Source organism: Peromyscus californicus, unplaced genomic scaffold (genome assembly GCF_007827085.1).
Source record: "Peromyscus californicus insignis strain IS unplaced genomic scaffold, ASM782708v3 Scaffold_11__1_contigs__length_118956290, whole genome shotgun sequence".
Taxonomy (NCBI): Eukaryota; Metazoa; Chordata; class Mammalia; order Rodentia; family Cricetidae; genus Peromyscus; species Peromyscus californicus.
The window spans coordinates 65,263,911-65,285,773 of record NW_026294402.1 but is presented as its reverse complement, the minus strand read 5'-3'; the positions used below and the strand labels follow the sequence as shown (position 1 = coordinate 65,285,773).

Here is a 21,863-nt window from a genome sequence, read left to right as displayed (position 1 = left end):
GGCAGATCCTCCCCTTGAATGCTCTCTGGGTGTCTCCTTTCAAGCCACACTAACCTCTGCTGGTGTGCTCACACCCACCTGCCCTCAGGCTCCCCGTGGGCCACATCGAATGACCACGCCCAGAACTTTGGTTGCAGAGGCAGTGGGAGGCAGCTGCACCACAAGCAATTAGCCCCGGCAGGCTTGCACTCCTTAACCGCCAGTTCCCAGAGACCAGTAACTAACTTGCACGCCCTTTCATGGTCAGAGCTACTTGCTAGCATGCAGCAGGTGAGACAGCTTGGGCCCACAGAGGCCAGAGAGCGCCAACAGGCAGCTCCTTCTTTGTTGAACCTGTTCCGTGTAGCTGTTTAAGCTCATACAGGTCAATATCTTTGGAACAAACTTCAGGATCCGCTTTAATGCTACACCTGTGACACCTGCTGGCTGAACATCATTACTACACCCCAAAACCATTGCAAGAACTGGGACATCTGGACAATCTAGGACAATTAGGACCATCTCTCAAGGATTTCATCTGAGGTAAAAATAACTCGATGATTTTATACCTTAAACTGGTTAGTAGATAAACAAATTAAAATTTTTTTCTTTACAAATTTTGAATATTTCTCACAACATGGTAGATAATATTACCACTGAGGAATTTAAAAACGTCTTTGTTTGTACTATGAATGAAATTTTACAAGACATATATGACCTTCCTGGGGTGTACACAATGTTCATCATAATTGCAATTAGCATAGTGATTCATATCATAGTATTGAAAATCAACTTAATAACAACACCAAAAATGAGGCACTAATGGGACTAATACAGATTTTGCAAAGTGGTAATGCAGACTTAAAAGGATTTGTTCTTTGGAATCTGCTAATTTACCACAAGAACTTCAGTCTACTAATAATAACTGGACAACCAGATTTAATTCTATTGACAACAAATATGAATACTTAATGGATAAAACAATAAATCTTCAGAACAACCTTAATGACATTCTAAGGAGAAAATATCATTGCTAATTGATAGAATAAAGTCTTTGGAATCATATGTTTCTGATGAACATAAAAAATTGCATGATTCCATGAAATCTCTAGCATCCTTTACAACAGAGGAGGTTCAAACACTACAAAGTGTGGTAGTTAATCAATTTCAAGCTTTGGAGGAGTCTGTCAGAAAGGATAAGGAAACTAATAAGCAGAAGGTCAAAGCCATAGAAGTCATAACATTGCCAGGTGGCTCTTATAAAATGGCTTATCCTGTCACTGTTCATGAAAAGCCACCAGATGATAAACATCCCGAAGAGCATGTGGAATATATCTGGAAATCTATTCATATGAGAGATTTAAAAATTAAGGAAACTGTAGTTGCCTATGGTATACATTCAACATGTGTGAAACAGATGTTAAATAATGTGGTCTTCTAGAGATAGAATCATGCCAAATGATTGGAATCAGTTAGTCTCAGCTGTATTAGAATAAAGTCAACAGTTACAATGCAAAAGCAGGTTGAGAGAAGAGGCTAAAGCCCTTGAACAGCAAGGTAAGATTAGAGGTTTTGGGATCTACCAAGATCAAATTCTTGGTGAGGGCTGTTTTGCTGATATAAATGTACAATCTACCTTTGATGAGCATACATTATCCCTATTCCATACAGCAACTTTAAATGCTTGGGAAAAAAATTCCAGAACCAGGGAAATCAACTGTGATATATACAAAGGCCTTCCAGGGGGTCTAAAGAATCATTTACTGAGTTTTTACAAAGACTGACCAAGGCTATAAACAAGACAATATCAGACCAAGAATTAAGATAAGTATTAACTCAATCTTTGGCTTTTGATAATGCTAATATAGAATGCAAAAGGATACTTATACCTTAAAGCTCAAATTAGCAGCCTTAGAAGAATGGATTCAATACACAAACAGTATTGAGTCTCTTAACTATGGTAATGACGCTTGGATAGCAGAGGTAATTTCCAAAGGTGGAAGAAGGCATCAAAGTACCAAATGTTTTAACTGTGGTACACAAGGTCATATGAGAAGAAATTGTACATAGGGTACTCCTAGAAGCAATACTTCTTTTAGAGATAACCCAAACAGGAGACCCCAACCTTATGGATTATGCAGAAGATGTGGCAAAGGCGGACATTGTACCAATGAATGCAGATCAACAAGACACATATGAGGTGACCCTTTACCAGTGGGAAACACTTCAGGGGGCCTCTTGCAGGCCCTCTAATTGAATGTGGTCCAAACATTTCCAGTCGCTGTGGAGAAAATTCCTCCCCAGGACAATTAAATAACCAGTGCCTAATGTAAAGAACGGTACTGCACTGGATGATAGAACAGCTTTGACAGATGAATCAAAAAATCCCCAAAACACCATGAAACGATTATTTTGGCAGACTTCCATAAATGAACAAAGACCAAAGCTTAGAGTACGAATTAATAATATTGTTCTGGAAGGCCTAGTGGACACAGGTGTGGATGTGATTATAATGGCACCAAAATCATGGCATCTGAATTGGCTTCTTCAAGAGGTAGAGATCCAATTTCTAGAGATTGGAACCCTATCTCAGATAAAACAGAGTTCGAGATGAGCTGAATGCATAGATAGGACCAGGAGGACAGAGAGGAAGGCTGAAGCCATATGTAGCAAATGTAGCAGTGAATCTTTGGGGCTGAGATCTGTTACAGCAATGGAATACCCAGATTAAAATTCCTCCAATCTCAGAAATGGAATATAGACCAATTCATGTTTCTGGGAATAATATAAGACACTATAAAAAACAGCCACCAACCATTCAGGCTGTACATAAACAGAGCACAACTGTCATTGAACTCTCCAAAGTACCAATGACCCTACCTTTAAAATGGCTACCTGATAGACCTGTCTGGGTTGGACAATGGCATATGACACAAGAGAAACTACAAGCTTTAGAACATCAGGTTCAGGAGCAATTAAATCCTCAACATTGAAGAATCTACCAGCCCTTGGAATTCTCCTGTATTTGTTATTAAAAAGAAATCTAGTAAATAGAGAAGGCTAACAGATCTGAGAGTCATTAATAAAGTAATTCAGCCTATGGGCTCCCTACAGAATGGGATGCCCTTGCCCTCTCTGTTACCCAAGGAATGGCCTATCATAGTTATTCACTTAAAAGACTGTTTCTTCACCATACCACTACAAGAAAAGGATAGAGAAAAATCTGCCTTCATAGTACCTACTTATAATAATACCTAGCCAGACAAGAGATATCAATGGAAGATCCTCCCATAGGGAATGTTAAATAGCCCTACCCTGTGCCAATATTTTATGCAAAAACCATTGGAAATAATTCATGCAAAATTTTCACAATCTATAATTTACCATTATACGAGTGATATCTTATTAGCTGACCCAAAGTTAAGTACCTTAGAAAACATGTTTGAAGAAGTAAAGAAAGTTTTGCCTCACTGGGGATTATAAATTGCTCCCCCAAAAGTACAAAGAGGAGATTCTATTAATTACTTAGGATATAAGATAGATCTACAAAAAATTAGAACCCAAAAGGTACAACTCAGGAGAGATTGATTGTAAACTCTCAGTGATTTTCAAAAAATTGTTAGGAAGCATCTCCAACTTACAGACTATCATTGGAATACCTAAAGATGGATTAGTAAATTTGGCCAATACTCTAAAAGGGGACAAGGTCTTAAATAGTCCAAGAGAATTATCAGCTGAAGCTAAGAAGGAATTGGCTCTAGTAGAAAAGAAAATATAAGAGGCACTTGTGAACCATGTGAATCCAGAACTTAATTGTATTCTGGTCATATTCCCCTCAGAAAAGATCTCTGATTTGATTCTAAAAGGAAAATTAAGACTTTGTCAGTTGACAGGAATGGACCTAGCAAAAATTGTAGTACCTTTAACTAATGAGGAAAGTTTCTCTTTATGGAAAGATAATGAATACTGGCAAAGAGCCTGCAGTAACTTTTTGGGAGAGATTAACAATTGCTAATATTAACAAAAGCAAGAGAATAGAATTCATAAAAAGAATCAAATGGGTCCTTCCTTACATTGTACAGCAAAAACCAATCTCTGGATCCCCACATTCTATACTGATGCAAATAAATCAGGAAAGACAGGATAAAAATCAGGAGATTTAAGTAAAGTGGTTCAGAACCCCTACAATTCTGTACAAAAGGCAGAACTGTATTCCATTCTTACGGTACTAATGGACTTCACAGAACCTCTCAATATAGTTACTGACTTTCAATATGCAGAGAGAGTTGTTTTACATTTTGAATCTGCTGAATTTATTCCTGATAATACAGAATTAACTTTATTATTTATACAATTACAGGAAATCATCAGAAACAGGGAAATATATATATATATATATATGACACACATCAGAACCCATACAGGTCTACCAGGTCCTCTAGCACAAGGTAATGATGAGATTGATCAGTTACTAATTGGTAATATGCTAGAAGCCTCAGAATTTCATGAGAAACACCATGTAAATAGCAAAGGTTTGAAGAAGGACTTTTCCATCTTGTCATATTGCATATTGCACTATACATTTCTACCTCTGACTAAGATATTTTTGTATATTGTCACAAGTTCAAGGTCATTGTCCTGTTACTATACACCTGTTTACAGACTGTTTCTATAATGTGAAGCCTTAGTCTTTAAGTTATTTAGAGTGATAAGAATTACAGGTTAATAGTCACCCATACTTGTCATGTTTATAGTTATATTAGTTAGGTTTTCCAGATTTATAGAAACATAGATTAGATGGATAGGCAATCTCCAAACACTTCATAGACCTAGAGAATATGGCATTCAAATGTTGACATGAGACACGATTGCTCCTGGCAGCACCGATCTGATCTTGAATGAACGTTGAGCTTCTAAGACACTTTGTTTGAAAGTTTGTCTTCTTCTTGGCACAAAATGGCCTTCTGGGCAAAGAACTGCCCTTGCCTCAACTGTTGACAGTATGAATGCTGTCCTTTCCACATGAGCAGGACACAAGGAAAAGCAACTACTGAACCTTGCCAAGACAGGGTAAGATGGTCTTTCAAAATTCCTGCTTCCAGCCGGGCGGTGGTGGCGCACGCCTTTAATCCCAGCACTCGGGAGGCAGAGCCAGGCGGATCTCTGTGAGTTCGAGGCCAGCCTGGTCTCCAAAGCGAGTTCCAGGAAAGGCGCAAAGCTACACAGAGAAACCCTGTCTCAAAAAACCAAAAAAAAAAAAAAAAAAAAAAAAAAATTCCTGCTTCTGAAAATGGTCTGTCAGATATTCTAGGACTGTAGCCAAATTGGATGCCCCAACTATGCTGAGAAACTTTAGGTGACTGTCCAGGCTGCCAGCTGTCTCTGTCTATTCTTGAAAAAACTTTGGAAGTTGCTTGCTTGCATTTTCCATTTTCTCAGGTATTATGTTCCTTCTCAGGTCTTTGATGGAATTGAAGACTAGATAGTTACAGTTATAACCTTCTTGTATCTTAGCTAGAACATATTAAGTACTAGATTCAGATTCTTCAGGATAGGACAGCTATTGGAGTAATCTCTGTAACATGCCACTTACCTATGTTCTGGACTTTGGTATGTGTCTCTTGTTTGATTTTTTTTTTTTTTGCTGGTTATATTTCTATTTTTGTTTAGGTTATTACCTTTCCCCTCTCCTGGACAATATTTGATAATCATTCCTATTTTGTATATAGTTTTATATTAGATTAGTACTTTCTTATTTGGACAAAATGGGGAGATGTAGTGGATAGCTGTTCTGTCTATGACCTTGAAGCACTGCCCCTAGAGATGCAGCAGGTAACTGCTCCACCTGCCTATGACCTTGAAGTACATGCCCCTGGGGCGAGGCCTCTCGATGACCCTTAAGACCTAAGATGCACATAGGCATCACTCTCTTCTTTTGCTGATGGTTTTTGGAGACAGGACTGAGTCACGTGGCCGGAATAGTGTTTGGGAACCTGTGACTATTCTGTTATGTACAGTGAGTTTTCCCCCTAATAAATTCCTTTATCCATTAATCATACTCCATTGATTTCTTATTATACAGAATGGTGCACTTTCTTTTTGAGACAGGGTCTCATGTAGCCCAGGCTGGCCTAGAACTGACTTTGTAGCCAAGGATGACCTTGAACTTATGATCCTTCTGCCTTTACTTCCTAAGTAGTGAGATTGCATGTGTGCCACCATGCCTGCTTTATTTGATGCTGGGAATGAACTCAGGACTTCATGAATTCTAGGCAAGTGCTCTACCAACTGAGCAACATCCCCAGCCCAAGGTCTTCTTTGAGGAGAATGGAAATTCTGTTCTCTTCATCATGGGCCTGGTGGTCTCTTGGAACAGCAGGTGGTGAGTGATGTGAGGAGAGCCACGGAAGAAGCCCTACCTCAGCCATTTCCCACTCACCTGAGGGACACAGACAGGATCCTCTCCATCTCGATTCTCCGCTTCAGGACTTCCTTCACAAGACCTTTGTCCGGGCCCTGCTTCACCTTTTCTCTTCCGATTAAGTACAGGCACTTCGGGGTTAGCAGCAGGTCTCGCTTGACCCCCTGTGAGGACAGGGACTTTCAGAAGGCAGCCACACAGGGTCAGACAGACAACCGTGACAACAGAACGCCATTCTAGCTGGGCCAGAGGGTGGCTCTCCTCGGCAGTTCGCAATTTCACCAGAATGGCTACTGTGTGGCTACGGACTCGGGCCCCTGGACAGAGCAGAGTCTGGCATACATGTCGATAGTGACACCTGACTTTTCCATCTTATAAAATGCCATCTGCATATAGTTCTATAATAAGGTATCAGGACATGTGTAAAGAGTCAGTCTCAGGTAAGCCCACAAACAGGGTGACCTTACAAAGGATTGTTACAGCATGGTTTTTAAATAGGCCTCCCACTGGTGTGTGTAGGTTAACTATTAATAAACAAATAATGTGCTTTCGAATATATGGCTGACCACCTCGTTACAGAGCAGTGCAGGAACCCCGAGAACACACCCTGCAGCAGCTGGTCCATTTTCAGGGTGCAAGGAATGACCTCCTTTTAGTAAAACAGTGTCTTTCTTATTAAGCTAGTGGTGTTATTTACTCCATTTTTTTTCCTGACTAATATAAGAAGTTGCTTTTTAAAAAGTCAGCTGGAGGCCGGGCGGTGGTGGCGCACGCCTTTAATCCCAGCACTCGGGAGGCAGAGCCAGGCGGATCTCTGTGTGAGTTCGAGGCCAGCCTGGGCTACCAAGTAAGTTCCAGGAAAAGGCGCAAAGCTACACAGAGAAACCCTGTCTCGAAAAACCAAAAAAAAAAAAAAAAGTCAGCTGGGGATGTGGCTCAGGAGACTGAGTGCCTGCCTAGCATGCATGAAGCCCTGGGTTCAAACCCTGGCATTGCATAAACCAGGCAATGGTGCTGTACCCCTGTGATCTCAGTACCTTAGAAGTAAAGGCAAGAGGATCAGAAGTTCAAGGTCATATGGAATTTGAGGCCACTCGAATACATGAGACTTTATGTCAAAAACAAAACAAAATGTAAAGCATTTACTAAATAGAATACTATATTAAGTATGCCAGGTTCTTTCTGGCATAAATAGGACATAAGAGAACATTTAACGCACATCTTATTTTGCAAAACTACATATGTAAATATGTCTGCATAAAAAGGCTCTAAAGGACACCCAGAAAATGTTGACACTGGTACTTGCCTATCGTTGGCTGCTAGTTTTCTTTTAGCTTATCTGGGTCTTTACAGTTTTTCTTCAATGAATACAGTCTGCAAAACCACAAGCTATTACTCCTGTAAACGAGAACTCTGTTTTGATTCTTAAGAGGCAGGCTGCAGTGAGTACCTTGAACCTCCTGTCGTACTTGGTGACAGTGTCAGCAAAGTCAATCTTCTCCCTCTTGCCTACAAACTGCTGCAGTTCCGGGTGCTCCTCCATCCCAATGTAGTCCCCAATGAAGTTCCGGTTGATGCTGTTTCTCCTTCTTTCCTTCTTGTTCAACAACAGGTCTGAGGCTACGGATGTCCAGGAGAGAAGGAAGATGGATCAGTCAGGCAGGAAGAGGAGGAAGATACTTAGAGCGAAGTACACAAAGATTCTAAATGATGAAAGAGTACTTAACACATGCCATATGTTGAATAAGAAGCAGTTTGTGCTGGGTGTGGTGGGGCATGCCTTTAATCCCAGCACTCGGGATGTAAGGGTTGGCTGATCTGAGTTCAAAGCCAGCCTGGTCTACAGAGCAAGTTCCAGGACAGCCAGGGCTACACAGAAAAAGGAAGGAAGGAAGGAAGGAAGGAAGAAAGAAAGAAATCAAGAAAGAAAGAAAGAAAGAAGTCAAGAAATCAAGAAAGAAATCAAGAAAGAAAGAAATCAAGAAGAAAAGAAAAAAAAGGAAAAAGAAAAAAGATTTTGTAATTTTTCTTAAGCTCAAACTATTGTATTTTTTTAGAGGGTCTCACTCTGTAGACCAGGCTGGCTTCAAACTCACAGAGATCTATCTGCCTCTGTTTCCTGAGTGCTGGGATTAAGATTTATGCCAACACTCTTGGTTCTCACATTTATTCTTAAGCTTTGTTAAATGGGAGCTAGGGAGAAGGCTCTCCAGGTGAATGTGCTTGCCAGATAAAGATGTTTGCCACCATGTCTGATGACCCACGGGTTGGAATGAAAGATCTGACTCTTCAAGTTGTCCTCTGACTTCTACAAAAGAACTGTGGCATGTACACACACACACACACACACACACACACACACACACACACACACACACACACAGACAGTATGATGAAAAATGAAAACTGCTAAACGAATAAACAAAATTATGAAAATACCTTCTTCTCTCATTTGGACATATTTCTTCCGGGCCACGAACTTTCTCCATGTTTTCTGTATCACTCGGGCATACCCATCATACTTTCTCTCTCTCATCTCTTCTAGAAGAAATAGCTAGAATAGCAGAGAGGACACAAATGAGTCAATCCACAAGATATGAACAAAATTTTATATGAATTAAAAAAGGTATTTATTTTACATGATGAGTGTTTTGTCTGTGTACCATGTGCATGCAATGCCCTTAGAGGCCAGAAGAGGGCACTGGGTCCTTCAAAAGAAGAGTTAAAGGACTGTTGTGAGCCACCCTGGGGGAACCTAGGTCCTCTGGGGGAACCCAGGTCCTCTGCAGGAACAGCCAGTGCTCTTAACTGCTGAGACACCACCCCACCAACATCAAATTTTGTTCTTCCAAGGAGGTTCAGTGTACTGAAGACATACATAAGAAGCAGAGTTCCTATTATGAACAAATAATGAAATGATTACTACAGGATCTTGTTTATGAGCACTACCCACTTTTTATTTACATTTCTTCCCTTAACAGAAAGAAAAATGGCTGAGTCTGAGTGTGCCTAAATGGCCTCTGCCTTCCGTGCTCACAGTCCCTGTGACTTGTTCTCCTTCCTTGGTCCAAGGAGGAAGCAGGTAGCCAGATCTAATGAGCAGATGCAGCCTGCTGCGAACAGCCTCAGAATAGAACCTTCCGGTTTCTGCCAGAACTGAGTTTGTGCTGCTGTGGGAAGAGGGTGCCCTACTTTTGGTTCCATGGAAGTCTAGACTTCCTGCCTCATGCAATCTCCAAGGAGTGTCTAGGGCACAGGGCAGAAACCACAGTGGCAGCGGCCAGGCTGGAGCATTAGTCTGGACTCTCTGGAGAGCTGGCACAGCAAATGGCCCAAATCTGACTCTGGAGGGTCAGGCCAGGCGGACAGCTCATGCTGATCAGTTCCCATACAGCTGGGCTTTGGAATTGTGAAGAATAACAAGGAGCTACAGTGTACTGAGTGTCCACTGTAGTCAGGAATCTTTCCCGACTGTCCTCAACTCCCCAACACATATCAGTCCATTTCACAGTGAGAACATTGAACCTAGATTGGCTATGGCTGAGCAGAGAACCTAAGTTTTCTAGACATTGCCGGCTCCTCTTCATCAGAACACACAAAGCTTCCTCTAGATCTGCATCCATCAGCTTGTAAAACTGTGGAAGAATGCATCATCCACCTCCATGAAGTGGGTTAGACAGCCATTGAGGGGGAAAAAAAATAAAACAGACCAATATAAACACACAGTAAAGATGATGTATAGTCACTGAAAAATGTTCCAGAAAGGGGCTGGAGAGAAGGCTCAGCAGTTAAGAGTGCTTATTGCTCTTGCAGAGACCTGACTTTGGTTCCCAGCACCCACATCAGGAAGCTCTCAATTGCCTCTAGCTCCAGAGACTTTTGACACCCTCTTCTGGATTCTGGAGGCACCTGCACCCAGGTGCACTTACGTCCACACAGGCATGCATACACACATAAATTCCAGAACAAGGGAATTGGGTCCGAAGGAAGCTGAGAATGTTGCCTGTGTTTATCTGAGCATATACACATAGAGGGGCCACTTTCTTGCCACCCAGTGTTTCTCATTCACAGCCCTGGCTGCCTAGAAACATCTAGAACATCTAATGCCAAAGGGGAGGGACACTGAGTCCTACAGCCTTCAGTGCAGTCCCAGCTGGATGAAGCAACATATTTCTAGACCTAAAATTAGGTTCACAACTTAGCAACTGGGCGGAAGCCTAAGATCTCAGCTCCACGGTCGCCTGTGGAAGAATTCGTTGATATTTCTCATCTTGGCTTTTTCCATTTTTGACTAATCTGGCAGGACATACTTTATACACCTGTCACCAGAAAGGAGGCGATACCAACAGCTCCCAACATCCAAGAGATTATTTCCAAGATTAGCTGGGTTTTAGGTGTGTTTTTTTTGGGGGGGGGTTATTTTTCCCCCTCAAAAGCCCAGGGGTTAGACACCAGGGAGGTTTGAGAATAAAGAGAAAAACCAAACAGACAGATACATAAAACAAAACACAAACTCTTTGGTGTCCAATGTCTTAGACCAGTTTTTAAAGAACAGAAGTTATTTGGTGTGTATTCAGCAAACACTGTAAGGGGTAGGGCAAAAAAAAATCACAAGGTGGCTTTGTTGTTTTGAAGATTTATTTTTATTTGTGTGTGCGTGTCAGTGTGGGTACCTCAGAGGACAAAAAAGGACACTGGATCCTCTGGACTTGGAGTTATACGCAGTTGGGAGCTCCTGATGTGGGTGCTGGGGACTGAACTTGGGTCCCCTGGAAGAACAGGAAGCACTCATAACCACTGAGCAGCTCCCTAAGGCAGGTTTTAAAAACTCAGCTTTGGGAAAAGTGCTTCCAAGTCAATGCTAGGTGTGGCCAGAAGAGGAAGGGGGAGGGGAGAGGAAGAGGATGTGTGTGCACAAGTTCAGAGACGGAGGAAGGAGAATCAAGAGGTGGCTAACAGCTGCTGGGAGGAAGGCAGGCTAAAGGAAGGCCAGAATAAACACGGGTTCCAGATATAAATTCCAAAGCTCAATTAAATCAGAATAAAAAATCAGGAGAAAATAAAAAATCAGGCCATTTTAATTATACATGAAGATTTTCTAAGTCGGAAAGTGAGCCTTACAAGCCAGCGAAGCTGTGTTGTACTGACTAATCACTCCAGCCCATTTTAGTAGAACAGGAGCTGTGCTGTGGGTTGCCTAATGGCATATGACACAACATTTTCATTTTATATTTGGAAATGAAATTGCCGCGAGGCTCCAAATAGCTCAGAGTGAAGAAGAGCTACCACAACTTTATAGACGGGGTCTACTGGTGGGTGCCACTTACTTCCTTAATGACTTCCATGGCTTGCCAACCCATTCAGCCACAGCCTCCATCACTTTTGAGTCCCGGGCTCATGCCACACAAGACAGGAGTCAGGATGGGGAAACTGCTGTGAGACTAGAATTTGCCTATTTCTTCCAACACTCTTCTGGCCCATGCTAGTTCCTCTTGGGTTGATGAGTGTATTTGCTAACTTCTCCATCCACCCATCCATTTTTTTTTTTTTTAAAACATGGTCTTGTGTAGCCCAAGCTGGCCTCAAACTCAATACATAGTTGAGGCTGACCTTGAAGTTCTAATCCTCCTGCCTCTACTACTCAATTATTAGGATTACAGGCTTGTGCCACCACGCTCAATTTATGTGGTGCTGGGGACGAAACTCAGGGCTTGTGCAGGCTGAGTCAGTACTTTACCAACTGAGCCACATCCCCCGCACTAATTCTTGAGATGGAGTTTTGTGATGCTTATAGGAACCTCAAGAAATGACGATGCGGGGGCTGGAGAGATGGCTCAGAGGTTAAGAGCACTGGCTGCTCTTCCAGAGGTCTTGAGTTCAATTCCCAGCAACCACATGGTGGCTCACAACCATCTGTAATGAGAGATCTGGTGCCCTCTTCTGGCCTGCAGGGATACATGCTGTATACATAAGAAATAAATCTTAAAAAAAAAAAGTTAAAAAAAAAAAGAAATGATGATGCCTATGAGGATTAGTTTTAACGGTCAGCAGGACACACTCTAAAATCACTTGGGAAGGGGGTCTTAACATTGGATTGTCTAGGTCAGGTTGTCTTATGGGTGTATCTGGGGCAGGAGTGTATTGATTATGCTAATGGAAGTGGGAAGATCTGCCCACTATAGGTGTCACCATTCCCTGGGCAGGAGATCCTGGACTGTATATGAGCAGAATCAGTAAGGTTGGTACAAGCATGAGTATGTTCTTTCATTGCCCTCTGCCGTGGACTGTGGATGTAATGTGACTAACTGAAGTTCCTGCTGCCTCCACTTCCTAGCAATGATGGACTGTGAGCTCAATGAACCCTTTCTTCCTCAAGTTGATTTTTTTCAGGGTGTTTTATCACAGCAACAGGAAAGAAAACTAAGGGGTCGAACTTCAGTTCCAACAATTTCTCCAATGTAAATTTGCCAACCTTGTCATCGATTCTTTTTGTATTTTTTAAAACACGGTCTCCTATAGCCCAAGCTGGCCTCAAACTCACTATATAGCTGAGGGTGACCTTGAAGTTCTGATCTTCCTGCCTTTCCTAAAAGCAATGTCCTTATCTACAGCCACAGAGCTAAGTGGGCAGAAGTACTCAGGGCTTTGTTGGGCTCCCCCACACATGAAGACATTCCCTAGGACTCCAGTGCCCACGTCTCATCAGGATAGATTAAAAATCGCCACAATCTACCTGTAAGTTCGTGAAGTCTAAGTGTGCGTGCACAGCTGTCTCAGGGGTGTCTGGGCCCCACGTTCTCTTGTCTTGTCCCCGCAGAATTGTCCCCCAGCTCCTCCCAGCCTCTCTCCTGGAATTCCCACCCTGGGCTCAGCTCCATCCTGAGCCCATGTGTAGCTGGCCTGTTTGGTAACTCAGAGGAGGACACAGTTGCCCAAACTTCCCTTATAGCACAAACCCTATCCTTGGAGCTCACGGTATTCATAACTGAGATGATTATTAACATTGTTGACTCAATGGGATTTACAGCAACCACGGAAAAAAATCTCTGGGCATGTCAGAGTGGAATTACCTAGAGTAGATTAATAGAGAAGGGAAGACCCACCCTAAATGTGAGTGACATCATTTCATGGGCTCAGTTCTCAGAAGACATAAAAAGGAAGAAGGAAGCTAAGCACCAACATCCATCGCTCCCTGCCTTTTGGCTGTGGACACACCGTGACTAGCTGCCTCATGCTCCTGCCTCCATGCCGTCTCTTCCACAGTGGACCCTAGTCCCTGGAACCATGAGCCACGCTAACCCTTTCCTTTTCTTAGGGGCTTTTATCGGGTATTTTGTTGTAGCAATGAGACACCTAACTAACACAGTAACTTCGGGCAGTTTCTGTTAGTCTTTTGGTACATAAAAGCAACCTTACCAGTCAGAGCCCTTGCCCTTGGAGGTGACCTTGACCTTGGAAAGAAGTAAAGAGGAAAGGAAGTCATTGTCCTGGGTGGTATTTTATTAAATAACTGAATGCTGCGTAACAAGTGAGGCTGATTGGTAGAGGAGTGGAGGAGTGGAGGGGACAGGCTTCTTTGAGAAAAGGCTCTGAAAGGCACGAGGCAGAGGAGCACCAGCATCCAGCTGTGTGTGGGGGCACAAGCATCCAGCTGTGCAGAGGGGCAGCTGGCAGAGGCAAGATGGGAGGAAAGGCACGGGGCTGTAAGTGGTACTTACAGACTCCGGGGCTTTGATGAACACTTTACTCCTCCCAAGCTGGAACTGGTCGTTGTCCATGTTGACAGACTGTAGCAGATGGAGCACACCTTGTCTCTCCTCTCCTCTCCACACAGGCCAAGTAGCTTTGGTCAGAATGGCATACCTATGAGGGTGAGAGCGGAGAGAGGCCATGCTTAGGGTGGATCGTGGGCTCTTGGTGGGGCAGGAGGGGCCTTGAGGGCAAATGCTGTCACTGCAGCTGGGGTCCCTCAACTATACTCAATGACAGGTAATGGGTCTCAATGTCTGGAAAGGTCTTCCACATCTGGTCTAACTGTTACAGTGCTTCTGACCCTCCCTCCCTAACATGGTGCTTCCCTTTTGGTTTTTCAAGACAGGGTTGCTCCGTGTAGCCTTGGCTGCCTTGGAATTCACTCTGGCCCGAACTCACAAAGATCCACCTGCTTCTGCCTCCCGGGTGCTGGGATTAAAGGCGCGTGCCACCACTGCCCAGCCTATCCTGTTGTTTCTGTGTTCCTACCCCAGTGGAAAACACCTGGATTCTGGTATCTGGTATGCAAACTCTGATCCTCTGGTAGAACAATGGGTGCTTTTAACCTCTGAACTGTTTCTACAGCCCCAGCCTTTGCATACAAAGATTTCAATTTCATTTTAATTTTTTGTGGTGCTGGGGACTGAACCCAGGACTTTGTACAAGGCAGTCAAGAGCTCTACTGCTGAGATATAGTCTCAGTCTTGCTTTTGCTTTTCTTTCTTTTTTTCTTTTTTTGTGGATTTATTTTTATTATTGTTTTACAGATTTTTAAAATATGCACAAGTAATTTTCTTGAACACATGTATGTGTATTACTTGTGTTCCTTGTATCCTAGGAGGCCAGAAAAGGGCACTGTATCCCTAGAACAGGAGTTACAGTCAACTCTGAGATGCCACCATGTGTGCTGAGAACTGAACTTGGGTCCTCCGGAACTGTTGAATCATCTCTCCAGCCGTCACTAAGCATGGTTTTGCACCATGCTGGAGATTGAACTCAGGGCTTCCTGCATGCTAGGCAAACACTCTACCAACTGAGCTATGCTCCCACTACTCTTTTTTTTTTTTTTCCTGAGACAGAGTTTCTCTGTGTAGCTCTGGCTGTCCTGGAATTCACTCTGTAGACCAGGCTGGCCTCAAACTCACAGAGATCCACCTGCCTCTAGCTCCCAAGTGCTGGGGTTAAAGGCGTGTGCCACCACCATCTGGCTCCCATTACCTTATTTCTTAAAGGAAATTAAATAAACAGAACAATTCATCAGAAGGATCAGGGAAGTTAGAATGACTTCATATTTTAAGAACACTAAATTTATCTTTTTTTGAAATATGTAACACAGAGTGAGACCACTTATACATGGTCCTGTCAAACAAACTTTCAGGGGAATATAAAAATTAGTTTGAATTTAAACATGAGTTAGGCATAGCAGCCCATACCTTTAAGCCCAGCACTTAGGAGTCAGAGGCAGGAGGATCTCTGTGAGTTCAAGGCCAGCCTGGTCTACATAACAAGTTCCAGTATAGCCAGGGTTACATGGAGAGACTTTAAAGATGGATTCTACACAGTGTTTGAAATTAAATGTCTTAGTTTATTTCTTAGGTAGGCTAAAGATTTTCTTGAAATTGTTTAGGCTAAATATTTTTTTAAAGATTTATTTAATAGTATTTTATGTGCATAAAGTGTTTTGCCTGCATGTATGTCTGTGTGAGGGCACCAGATTCCCTGGAACTGGCATTACAGACAGTTGTGAGCTGCCATGTGGGTGCTGGGAATTGAACCCAGGTCCTCTGGAAGAGTAATTCTTACTATTAATCCAACCAGTCAGGTCCAGCCTCACCCCTCCTATGTCACAATTATCATAAACTCATGTACTTGGTGGTTCAGTCCACAGAAGGTTTACTAACCCTGTGGCATATTCTATATTATGTCTTTCATAAAAAGATAAAAGCACCCCCCATAAAAGCAAAAAACAAAACCAACCAACCAAACAAACAAACAAAAAACAAAAAGAGAGACAAAGAACCTGAACAGACATTTCCCTAAAGAGGAAATAAAAATGGCCAATTAACTCATGAAGATTTTTGAATATTGTTTGCCATCTGGGAAATGCAAATCAAAACCACAGTGAGATACCATTTCTCACCCACTGGCAAGGTTAGTCAGATATTAGCATATGTTGGCACAGACTGGGGTAAAACGGAACCCTCAAATACTGTGGGTGCAGATGCAACACGGTGCACCCACTTGGGAAAAGAGCCTGGCGGTGACTCCAAGAGTTAAACATAGAATGACCATATGACTCAGCAATCCCACTTCAGTTCTACAGCCGAGAGAACTGGAACACACGTCCTCTCCAAGGCTTAGACAAGAACTGTCACAGCAGCGTTATTCCCATCGGCCCCCAAATGGAAGCAACGGATAGTTACCAACTGATGAATGGATAGGTAAAGTGTGGCATATCCATACAGTAGAATATTATTCACCAATGAGTAAGATTAAGATGTAGACATACTAGACATACATTGATGGCTCTTGAAAACGCCATGATGTCAAAGCAGCCAGTCACAGAGGACATATGTGACTCAGGCAACTTGACAGTGACAGAAAGCAGATGGGTGACTGCCTTGCACAGGGGACAGAGGACAGATGATGACCATGGAAAGCAGGACAATAAAATATTCCAAAATCAGTTGTGGTGATGGATGCCTGACTCCGTGGTTACATTAAAATTTGTTTGATATGTACTTTAAATGGATAAATAAGCTTATTTGGACCAAAACATTTCATAGTCCAGGGGTAACTGGTTCTATACCTCTGTAGAAACTTCTGGAAAACACGCCGATACGCATAACCAGCTCTTCTCACTCGGATGTTTTCTTTGAGACCCAAGTATTCTACTTGATGCTTTACCCTAAAAAAGAAGATGGAACATGGAGGCTATTGGAAAACTCTGTCACCCTACTACCTCGTCAACTTTCTTAACTACCCTCCACTCCCCAGACACACACCTGCTATTACCAAGCTGCAGGGAACATATTTACAAGACTGTAATCATAGTGTCCAAGCTGAACTCTTGAATGGCATGATATTAGCATAAAAATATTATGAACTACTGCAATCATACAAGAAGACATTACACATCTATTTTACAGAACTACAGTAAAATAAATACCCCAAGTCAGGCGGGAAGCTGTGTGCCCATCATCCTAGTTACTTGAGACGCTGAGACAAGAGGATCCAATCCATTGGGCCCAGAAGTTCAAGGCCATCCTGAATATTATAGTGAGATCCCGTCTCAAAAGAAGCAGCGGGGCGTTTGCCACCAAGCCTGGTAGGCTGAGTTTGATCTCCGGACCCCATGTGATAGAGAAAAAAAGACCCATCAGTTGTCTTTTACCCTCTATCCATGTGCCCTGGCACTCATGTGGACCCCCTTCAAAGAAACAAATAAATGGAAACACTAAAAATAATTGACAAAAATAAAAATAAAGCCCCAGACACTTGACATTTGGATTACTAACAAAATTGTTCTTTTTTTTTCCCCCAACAAAATAAAGAACTTGTTGAGTTAAGTGTTGTTGGAGTTTTCTTTATCATAACTTTAATATCAAGCCGGGCGGTAGTGGCGCACATCTTTAATCCCAGCACTTGGGAGGCAGAGCTAGGCAGGTCTCTGTGAGTTCGAGGCCAGCCTGGTCTACAGAGAGAGATCCAGGACAGGCACCAAAACTACACAGAGAAACCTTGTCTTGAAAAACCAAAAAAAAAAAAAAAAAGAACCCCAAAAAGACAAAAAAAAAAAAAAAACAACTTTAATATCAATTCTAGACTCAATGAGACTATACTTGTAGAATTTTTCAAGTGATCAAGTTAAGAATGATCTAAAATCTATTTCAGTTCTATGTCTTACTGTGTAGCTGTGGCTGGCCTTGAACTCATACAGACCCACCTGACTGTCTCTTTGTGCTACTAGTTTGTTTGTTTGAGTGAAATTCTGGCGTGTTTCTAGGCAGCCCACTTGCAGTGCAGGCCCAGCCTGTCTCTACAGAGGGGATGATCACACAAGCTTCTCCATCAGTCGTCAGGATTCATTTCTAGCCGTGTTTTTCCAAGCTGGGCTCTCACAGGTCTTCTGTGAAACTTGGCCTGCAGCGTAGAGTTCTTTCCTCTCAGCCCCAAGAGTTGACTCCTTCAGGACAACTCCTTTTTTTTTTTCCTCTGTGTAGCCTTGGTTGTCCTGGAACTTGCTCTGTAGACCAGACTGGTCTTGAACTCACAGAGATCCGCCTGCCTCTGCCTCCCGAGTGCTGGGATTAAAGGCATGCACCACCACTGCTTGGCTTCTTGTTTCTATTTGTATATGTGCATGGACACATGTGCACACAGATGCATGTGTGTGGCTGCTCAAGGTTGATGTTGGACATCATCCTCTCTCTTCTACCTTACTCAGTGAGGCGGGGTCGCATACTTAAACCCAGCTTGTAGACATGGCTAGTCTCTCTGGCTAGCCTGTTCTGAGGATCCCCATTTCTGCCCTCCTAGGCTGGAATTACATGCAGGCTGCCACACCCATCTGGCAACTACTTTGGCTTTGGGAAGCTGATCTTCAGTCCTTCTGCTTGCATATTGAGTACTCTGACCACAGAGCCATCTCTTCAGTCCCAGGACAAATAACATTTAGAGTCTTTATATGAAAAGACTGATATTCAACATGCACATTTCCCTTGAATTAGAAGCAGAGACACTCTAGAAACCTGACTTGGAAAAATAATTTCTCTTTCCCATTTCTCCAAATACAAACGCACAATTGCCCCTTTCTCTAGTAAGAAAAAAAATGCCGAAGTGCCCATTTATCTTAAAAACAAAAAAACAAAATTTATATGTATGAGTATTTGCTTATTATGGGCACGGTGTGTATGCAATACCCGAGGAAGCCAGAAGAGGGCACTAGAGCTCCTATAACTGGGTGTTGGTGAGTGAACCTGGGTCCTCTGCAAGAACTCCTAACCGCTGAGCATCTCTCGGGCCTGAAAGCGCGAACTTCTAATGTTTGTTGCTTTCAGTGCACTATTCACAAACACTGGCTTCTCTCCAAGCCTCAGGCAAAGAACACATCACACACGGATTCTCCACACATAGTCCTCGCCCATGAATCACACAGGAAAAAAATATTCTCTTTGTGAAGATCTTGCTTCACAGGCTGGGGAGATGGCTCAGCAAGTAAGGCACCTGCTGCCAAGCCTGATGAGCTGAGTTCAGTTCCTGAGACTGCACAATAGAAGGTAAAAACTATACTCCCACAAGTTGTCTTCTGGCCTTGACATACGTGATGTGGCGCATGAGTACCCACACACAATAGACTTGTCTGTCCTGGTGCATACAAAGGCCAGGGGTTAATACTGTGATATCTTCCTCAATCCATTAATCATTTCCTTAGGATTCTGAGACAGGGTCTCTCACTCAGTCGGGAGCTTGCTATTTATTGGGCCGTCTGGAGCAGCTGTGAGCACACGACATGGATGCTGGGAACTGAACTCTGGTCCTCTGGAAGAACAGTAAGTAAACCATCTCTCCAGCCCTGAGCTTGCCATTCTGATTAGCCTCTAGGAGCTGCCTTTCTCAGTGGCCGTCACGCTAGGGTTAGAAGCAGACACCAACAGACCCAGGTTTCATGTGGATGTAGGGACCTAAAGTCAGGTCCTCATGGATGCACAGGAAGCAGTCTGTGCACTGAGCCATCTCTCCAGCTTGAATCGAGTTAGATGTTACTAAAGTGGCACCAAGGTTCAGGAAATGTTTTACACAAAATTTCTGCTGTACGGCAACCAGTCTAGCAAATCCTGTAATGTGTAAAGGAACTTCAAGTACCAAAGGACCCAAGATGTTTTTGCTGGAGCATCACTGCTGGTAGGCATCGGCTTGCCATAGCCCAACTGTTCACCACTTCCACCCTGTAGGAGAAGTCACCCCCAGGACTGTCTTCACTCCCCCCCCCCCTTCCCTCAAGCAAGCCACAGCCTGAGAACTCTGTGAGGGCAGCAATTCAGAATCCAAAGCTGGCCACTCTGCCAGAAGCCAAACAAAAACACATTTCAACAGGAAAAGAAAAACCCCATACCTCATAAACTTGTGGAATGAGTAACCCTCTCCACCAAGAACTTCAATTGAGCGTATAATTCCTACCAGCGACTCACACGGGAGTGAAGCCATCTGTAATTAAACCTATGGGGGAGCTGTCCCTGAGGTTGAGAGTAGCACTTTATTTATTTATTTATTCATTATTTATTTATTTAGGTGACAGGGTTTCTCTGTGTAACCTTGGCTGTCCTGGAACTCACTCTGTATAGACCAGGCTGGTCTCGAACTCACAGAGATCCACCTACTTCTGCCTCCCGAGTGCTGGGATTAAAGGCATGCACCACCACCACCTGGCTGGGAGTGGTACTTTATTAATAAGACAAATAAGGTTTTATTTTTCTCGACTTACTTTTATTGTTTTTAATTTTGTGTGTGTGTGTGTGTGTGTGTGTGTGTGTGTGTGTGTAGCCATGTGTATGTGAGTGCAGGTGCCTGCCCGCAGAGGTCAAAGGCGTTGGATCCCCTGGAGGTGGAGTTACAGGTGGCTGTGAGGTGCATGATGACGTGGGTGTGCGCCGGGAACCACACTTGGGTCCTCTGCAAGGGCAGTGTATGCTCTTCCCCACCGAGCCATCTCTCTAGCTTCAAGGAAGGTGCTTTTATTTAAGATTCTTTATTGGAAAGAGGTGGGGAAGGAAAGTGGGAGAGTCTGAAGTGGAGGAAGAGTGGCATTCTGTACCCCTTCGAGGCACTTCTGTGGCCACCGTTTTCTCTGAGGTTGCCCATGACACCACCCTGCTGTGTGTACGAACACATGTATTTGCACACGTGAGCAGGTAGGCTGTGCACCTATCAGTACATGTTAGAGACGGAGCAGACCATGGAGAAGCAGATCTCACTGACAGACCTGTCTTAGACCCTCTGTTTAAATGAGCCAGACTGGCAATGTGGCAGACAAAGTGTCCCATGCAAGTCAGTTACAAACGGGGAGCTGCAGAGCTCAGTTCTGAATCGCAGTCTAGCTCCGGATGTGACATCAGCAGTACTTCGGATCTAGGTGCTTGCCTTGTAAACACGAAGGCTAGATTTGATCCCCAGAAGCCATGTTTAAAATAAGCTAGGCTGGGCACAGTGGCACATGCTCGTAATCCCAGCACTAGGGAGCCTGGGAGGGCGAGGTAGGTGAATCTCTGTAAATTTGAGGCTAGTCTGGTTTACATAGTGAGTCCGGGCTATCCAGAGCTACACAATACAACCATGTATCAAAGGAAGCAGAAGCAGCAGCCGCTACAACCACGGTGGTACACCTCCTCCATTGTGGCTTATTTAGTGTTGGGGGTCAAAGCCTTGCCAGGGCTTTATGCATCCTAGACAGCCACTGTACCAACTCAGCCACACCCCAGCCCATCCCCTGTGTTAAGAATGAAAGAACACGCCGGGCGGTGGTGGCGCACGCCTTTAATCCCAGCACTCGGGAGGCAGAGTCAGGCGGATCTCTGTGAGTTCGAGGCCAGCCTGGGCTACCAAGTGAGTTCCAGGAAAAGGCGCAAAGCTACACAGAGAAACCCTGTCTCGAAAAACTAAAAAAAAAAAAAAAAAAAAAAAAAAAAAAGAATGAAAGAACACCTTCAGACAG

At 43.4% G+C, this 21,863-nt stretch overlaps 1 protein-coding gene across 1 annotated transcript in view; it reads right to left on the bottom strand.

Moving 5' to 3' along the window:
- Myo1e (myosin IE) overlaps nt 1–21,863 on the bottom strand; it is a 205,140-nt gene that overhangs the window by 27,425 nt on the left and 155,852 nt on the right. Inside the window, exons 18-22 of the mRNA XM_052713547.1 lie at nt 16,962–17,060; nt 14,119–14,263; nt 8,840–8,954; nt 7,851–8,020; nt 6,419–6,564 (exon numbers count right to left, since the gene is read on the bottom strand). Of these exons, the coding sequence (XP_052569507.1) occupies nt 6,419–6,564; nt 7,851–8,020; nt 8,840–8,954; nt 14,119–14,263; nt 16,962–17,060 (675 nt within the window). The remainder of the gene's footprint in view (nt 1–6,418; nt 6,565–7,850; nt 8,021–8,839; nt 8,955–14,118; nt 14,264–16,961; nt 17,061–21,863) is intronic.